General features: G+C 32.6%; 1 protein-coding gene across 1 annotated transcript; it reads right to left on the minus strand.

The window, feature by feature from the left end:
- Positions 1-229: 229 nt before the first annotated feature.
- On the minus strand, positions 230-5,768 carry LOC116017099 (TMV resistance protein N-like). Its single transcript, XM_031257627.1, has 5 exons — positions 5,098-5,768; positions 3,523-4,594; positions 2,076-2,363; positions 1,092-1,949; positions 230-951 (listed from the first exon to the last, which is right to left on the minus strand). The coding sequence occupies exons 1-5, from the start codon at positions 5,601-5,603 to the stop codon at positions 421-423; spliced, it is 3,255 nt and encodes a 1,084-aa protein (XP_031113487.1). The 5' UTR covers positions 5,604-5,768; the 3' UTR covers positions 230-420.
- Between the last annotated feature and the right edge of the window lie 1,950 nt (positions 5,769-7,718).

The raw sequence follows: 7,718 nt of genomic DNA on the forward strand, positions 1-7,718 counted from the left end.
AACCCACCAAATTAAAGTGATTAGACAACATTAATGACAAGTTATGACAATATTTACATGTAATATATTACAATTACATGTTTTTTTTTTACACTAAATATATATGTTTTTTTTTTTTTGGAATATTCATAATTCTTTATTTCTTATATCTATTCCATATTTTTTCAAACATTTTTAGCTCAATAAATCTAAGCCCCACCACCTCGAGGTTCAAACCTATAATCACTCATTTGAAATGGTAATCAAGATGCCATCACATTGCATGGTAGTTGACACTGAATACATATGTTGCTCTTAATTATCAATGAAAACGAACACATCAAAATTGTGGAAGCTAAGGTTATTAACAAAAAAAAAAAAAAAAAAAAAAGAAAAGAGATCAGAGTTTTTTTGGGTCTCATATTGGGCTATGAAAGCTAGCTAGTGTACATGTCCTTTCAAGTTCTTGGTGTTTAACCCAACTTTAGTGATAGGTACAAAGTGTCTGAGGCCATCATCGTCTTTGTACAATGCTGCAACTCCTATTTTCTTCACTATACTTGGTCCAATTGATGTTTTAAGAGCAATTGTCATGACGTCCCCACCTTTTACATTGTCTAAACATATACATAACCTACGACTGCTCCAATGTTGCCTTGGACTCCAATGCAAAAACGATATTTCTTCCGCTTCTAATTGGATATTACGGACAAACATATTGACATTAATACCATTAATTTGGATTGTGACGAGATCTTCGCCGCCACGATTAATTTCTGGGATTGGTTGAGGTTTGAATACCACCCAAAAAAATAATCCAAGAAATGGCGATGATGTATAGTCCTCTGCATCGCATAATGGCCATTGAAAAGATAATGCCCATCCTTCTTCGGTACATCCAATCCAACTTGGAATTTCATTACATGTAAGAGTACATGTAAAACGAGACATCAACTTTGAACTTGTTAAGAGCTGTACGTGTAACAATAGTAAGAATTGATGTACAACACTCTAGATATATTGTATTATATTTATCATCACGTTAAGTTCATATATATATATATAGTAGATGAGGCAATTCAAATTAATTAAAGAGAGTAAAAAATGCGTACCTCCTTAATGGTGTGCGAGACAAGGATATGTGGAATACCTCCTAAATTCAACATCAAGAGGGGGAGACTCTCCCAACCTGGAATCTCCTTCAACTTTCCACAGCCACTGAAATCCAACCCATATAAACTCGTATTGTTTGATAAGTTTGGTACTTTTTCCAGTGACACGCAATTTTTAGCTTCAAGAGTTCGGAGTTTCTGAGGAAGTTCTGGGAGCATCTTTAGTTTTGCACAGACATTTAAAGTGATAGAGCTAAGATTGGGAGGGAGCAATGGAAGCATTTTTAGCTTTTCACAGCCACTTAAATCAATCCACTCAAGATTGTGAGGAAGTTGTGGGAGCACTTTAAGCTTTTTACAGCCAAGTAATTTGATGTTTTTAACACTGTGAGGGAATTCTGGGAGCATTTTTAGCTTTTCACAGCCACTTAAATCGACTCTCTCAAGATCAGGAGGGAGTTGTGGGAGCTTTTCAAGGTTTTTGCAATCACATAAATCAATATCAGTAAAAGGAGGGAACTCTTCAATCATGCTTAGGTTCACGCAATTAATCAAAGACCATCTGTTAACACTATGAGGGAGTTTTGGGAGTACTTGTAGTTTCTTGCAGTGTTGCAAATCAATTGATTCAAGCTTCAATAACTGGCATAGATTATTTGGAAGTTTCCTCAGCTTTGAACACCAACCAAACTTTAACACTTTTAGACTCACCAACTCTCCGAGGGAAGAGTGCACATTCACCAAATTTTTGCATTGCCAAAACGACAGCGTATGAAGCCTTTGAGCGCCACTGAAGTCTGGAGTTTTTGTGAGATATTTGGAGAAACTGAGATCTAGAGACTCCAGACATGGAAAATACTGTTTTGGTCCATTCAATGAAAAAAGAAAGAACCAAAAGGAATTTTTAAAAAAAATTGAATTAATTTAAAAAATTATTATCTGGCGCAAAGAGTTATCCAAAAAAATAAAAGAGTATGGAATTACCTTTAATGGGGCTTGAAATTCTTTGATGTTGCTCCGCACCAATTCCAACATCACAAGCTTCCCAAAATAACTGTTAGATGAAATATTAATATATTTCAAAGGACAGTAATCCCATTCCAAACATCTAAGCTTTTTGGATAGATGTTTGAACGTTCCATCAATGTGAATGCGCTCTCCCTTGATTCGAAGAAATCTTAAATTCTCCATGTTCTTAAATGCTTCTGTACTATACTTCATGTTTTCTATGGGTGACTCATTGAATACAATCACCTCAATATTTTCGGTACCCTACAAGTAAAAGATAAACTACTTAAATAAACACATACACTATTTTGCATATTAAATAAATTTGCAAGCATTTTAATTGATAGAATAACATTTAATGTAAAAATCTTCAAAGGAGGGTCTAAGTCAAATATAATGTACGGACTATGGAGTAGTATATAATGAATTGAATTTGGTTATAAGAAACAAACGATAATGGCAAAAATTTGTGTGAGACTGTCTCACCATTAGACATGTCGGGTCGGGACGGATCAAGATGCAAACGTAACACTTATATGTACAAATGTCATACTTATATGCTCAAATGTATAGTAATATTAATCAAGAATAAATTTTTTGTTACTTATAATGGTAAATGTAATACTTTTAAGGTAAAATATAATACTTTTACATTTTGATTTAAAAGTATTACATTTTTCCTCAAAAGTATTATATTTGCCCTTATAAGCAAGAGACACTTGTCAACATTACTTATTATAAAAAATGTATTACTTTTTCTCTTATAAGTAACAAAAATTGTATTCTTGATTAGTGTTATATTTGAGCATATAAGTATGATATTTGCACATATAAGTATGACATTTGTACGGCGCTTTGACCCGACCCGACCCGTCTCACAAATAAGGATCAGTGAGACGGTCTCACAAGTGTGACCCAACGATAAATTAATTCAAAATTTTCTTGAAATAAAATATTAAAATGTCATTAAGCAAGCCTTTTGCTATTCCAACTACTATTATTTATAAATGATTAAAAAAAACACACACACATGATTTTATACAAAGTAGTATCTATTTTATACTTTTTACTTTCTTAACCTAGGATTTGAAACTGTGACTACTCAAAATAGTAACAGATGTGGTATATAGTTTGTTAACTTGAAATTTTTATTTGTATGCCTTTGCATGCAATTACTTATAATTAATTAACTCATGTGGGAACATAGTCCCATTTCTAAAAAATATATAATCCATCAATCCCAACGGTTATCTTTGAGCTTAAATATTTTTCGCACTTGCTTGTTTCCAATTTTTTTCATAAATATTTTAACTTCACTTGTAGAGGCAATCTGTGAGCAAAGTGAACCACACAATACTAAGGCTGACCTAAGATTTCATGCATAATAGTAATATAAATGAGCGAGAAGGGGAAAAAAAATTACCTTTTGTCCTATAAGCACATCATGAATATCATTAGGACACCACAATCGACTGCGTTTACTTGGATTGTTGGGTGATTCTTCACAAATAATTTCTCTTCCCATATCTTGAATTAAGCTATGCATACTAATCCAAGATTCTGAACATTTTATTAAGCATTTGCCAACCAAGCTTTGAATTTCTGTGGAATATCCCATTCTATTAATTGTCTCTTTGGAAACTCCATTAGAGAAACAAACAAGATCAAGAAAAAGAGATTTTATACTATAATGAAGTCCATCAAAACTAATTTTGAGTTTAGCAAGGACTTTCTTATTAGGAATTTTCTTCAATTTCTCAAAAGTATTCATCCATTGCTCCTTTGATTCATTACACAAAGAAGCTCCTATCACTTCAAGAGCTAATGGCATCCCCTCACAATAAACCACCATGTCATCTAAAATCTCAATATAATCTTCTTTTGATAAAAAACACCCTTTAAATGCATGATGACTAAAGAGCTGCAAGGACCGCTCATGATCCAATGCCTTGATTTCATACCGTTCACCTTTTTCCAATTCATTCAACAACTGTGCATCTCTGGTTGTTAGAATAATTCTACTTCCTGCACCAAACCAATATCGTTCTCCACATAGTGCTTTAAACTGGTCTCTATCCTCTAAATTATCAAGAACAACGAGACACTTTTTTGTCTGAAGCCAATTTTTTATAAACATCATTCCTTCACCCTCACTGTTAACTTTAATGTCCTTCCTATTAAGAAGGACACTAAGAAACCTTTCTTGTAAAATTCTTATCTTTGTATCATCTGAACTTATCTCAAGAAAGCAACTCCTCTCAAAATATTCAAAAAATTTGTTATAAAGAACTCGAGCTAGAGTAGTCTTTCCCATACCATCTACCCCATATATTCCAATCATGCGAACACTATTGTCCCGCTCCCGCCACATGGAACGGACCACGTGCTTAACTTGAGATTCAATTCCAACCACATGATTGGAAACAAGCATGGGTACTCGCTTTACTACCGATTTGACTTCGTTGATAATTTCATCAATGAATTTTGCTTCATACCTTCAATAATAATTAAGTAGCAAATTAAAGCCCAAATTCCTACAAAAGTGCCTCTAGCTAGGTTATAACAGAAGCATATAACACACTTGCTAACCAATCAATTAATTAACTAACGTCAAAATGCTACAGTAAATAAATGCTGACCGAATAAAATTAATTAATTAAAGTGCACACTTAATAATTCAATATGAATGAAAAAAATCGTATTTGTTCATTTTTGTTAGTTTTTAGTTTTTTTTTTTTTTTTTTTTGCCAATTCAAACATATATCGTAGTATATTTGTTGTATAAACCTCCTAACCTAACTTAAAATAATTATTCCTTTTCAAAATTTCAAAAGTGTTATACTGTTATTAGTAAATACTCCGTATATATTAAAGTCCATATATAGTAACATTCAATTTCAAAGTTCAGGATTAAAAATGAAAGAAATATATATGATATATAATTGTTCACGTACAAAATTAAAAATAGTCCAAATTAAAGAAAATGAGAAAGCAATACCCATTGGCGATTCCTTGCAAATGCCAACCCGACATGTTTCCAACTTTAGTTAGAGCATCTTTCCATTTCTGTATCTTATCCTTTCCATCAATTTTTTTTTCAACAAATTTTTTTTCATGCTCTGCCAAGGCCAGCCCATAGACATCACGTTGATTGCGCACTTCAGATGGATCAACGTCATAAAAAATAGGATAGACTAACTGTTTTCCCTTCTCCTTGCACTCAAGGATTTGCACCAGCTCCTCAAGGCACCACTTAGATGAGGCATAATTTTTGGAGAAGATTATCATAGAGATTCTCGAACTTTGGATTGCTCTAGTGAATGCAGGCGCGAGATATTCTCCTCTTTTGAGCTCCTCATCATCTATGAATGTGTTAATTGTGGCATGATGCAAAGCAGTATAAAGATGACCGGTGAACGTCTTACGAGTATCCTCGCCTCTGAAACTCAGGAACACATCATACTCCCAAGGGAGGGATTCAAGACCAATAGTTGGGGTTGCCATGGATGCAGGACAGATGAAGGGAGTAAATTAAAGGAAATTAAGCTAGAAAAGTTGAGAGTGCAGATGAGTAGCTGTGAATTGAAAGACTTGAATTTATAAAGGGAAATTAAATGGTGAAGTATGTGGGTAAAGAAGAGGAAATATCTTCTCCCAGAGATTGAATGGATGACTTAGATAACTGAAGTCCATAGATATACGACAAAGGGGAACATGAAATTATTAAGTGCCAGGGCCCAGGGAAGAAAAAGCTAAGGAAAATAGGAGAGAAAAGTCTTAAAGTGAGAAATTTCGTAGCAATTGCGCAGCCTGGTCCCTACGTAACGATACGCGGTTTTTACTCCCTGACTGTATTTTCCTCATTATTTTACGTTAATAATGCCAGTCGGTGGAGAGGTAATTATTAAGGGCATGATTGGTTGGTTGGAAAATTCTTTTAAGGAAAATGTTTTCTTCAAAATTATGGGAAGTGCTCTTTTCTTATGCTTGGTTCATTAGAAATTTATTTTTTAATGAAAAATGAGTTTCTCATTTTTTAGGAAAACAAAATCCTTGGTTTTGTTTTCCATGAAAAATGGGAAGAAAAACTGGAATGGTTAGACTATTTGACCGTTTGTATTCTTTCTATATTATTATGACTTTTCTTAATTTGTAAAGGCATATAGGTCTTTATATTCATTATTTTTTACAATTCTAAATCCAATCAAAAAACAAAATCAGTATTCTAAGTAATTTTTTTTCACCAACCAAACAATGAAATTCATCTTCCTAGTAACTACATTTTCATGAGATTTTACTTCCATTTCCTTTCAAATACTTTCCGTGAACCAAACGGGCCCTTTAATAACGAAGAGAAAATTAAATGTCCTACAATAATTTGTAGTATATCATATGTTTATAATTCTCCATTTTCATCCCCTAATAACGAGGTAGGAACCGATTTTATTGAGGGCCAACATGCAAAAAGAGAGAGCTAGTCATATTCGTTGAAGGTTTACTATAAGAAAACTCTAAACAGAAAAGACAAATGAAAAATGAAGATGGCACTTCTTCCAAATTCACTAAATTGATTAAGAAATTTTTTTTTCTTTTAAATGACGAAGAAACCATAGTCATTGTCAGAAAGTACGCACACAAAAGAAAAAAAGAAATACGGTTATCACTTACATGAAAATTTCGTGGCCGAATTTATTATATGTAAAATTCATAGTTTATATATTAATTTTTGGAGGGTAGAAATGGCAATATAATTAGGTAGGTCCAATAATCCAGCATTTTCATCCGGTACTAATCAATAAAGCTGTTGGGAAGGAAATAATTGAATGTCGTCGTCCATCAACAATCGTTACGTTACACCGTGGAACCTAGTATTATACGACTTGTTTTGAATTTTAATTTTGACGGTGATCGTTTGTTGTTTACACACAACATGTGTATGTGACTTGTGTTATGCATTTGTGTGTCTCATGTTATGCAATTCTATACCTTAAAGCATGTGTATGGGTCTTGTCTCATGTGTAAGCTTATTATGTATTCTGTACTTGAAATAAAGTAAATATAACATGCGTTTTTCTGTCTTGTGCTATGCGATTTTGTATCTTGTATCTTATGCTATGCAATTCTGTACCTTAGTAATATTGATTCTGTACATAAACTAAAGTAAACATAAAACATGTGTATGTGTCTTGTGTTATGTGTTTCTGTGTCTCATGTTATGTAATTATGTACCTTAAGTGTATGGATTTTGTACTTGAAATATATTAGTAGTTGTGTAACACACAACATATTGCGTGTTTTATTTTACGAATTTATGTATTGTATTATTAAATTATGTGCCTATAGAACATTAGTTATCTACCTAAATCAGATTTGAGAATAAGTAAATATATAACATGTGTATGTGTATTGTGAGGTTTTGTGTCTTGTGTTATGAAATTTTATACCTTAATAAGAGTATTGATTCTGTATTACTTAGAATAAATTAAAATTTGTGTTCGAATGTGGTCTTCTTACACGCTGTATTTAAATTATAAAAAAATTAATCTAAATAATATTTTTGAAAAATAATCAACTCACTAATTCATCATGACAAAAGTACTTTGAAAAGTGGCTCACATG

Source organism: Ipomoea triloba, chromosome 4, assembly GCF_003576645.1.
Source record: "Ipomoea triloba cultivar NCNSP0323 chromosome 4, ASM357664v1".
NCBI lineage: Eukaryota > Viridiplantae > Streptophyta > Magnoliopsida > Solanales > Convolvulaceae > Ipomoea > Ipomoea triloba.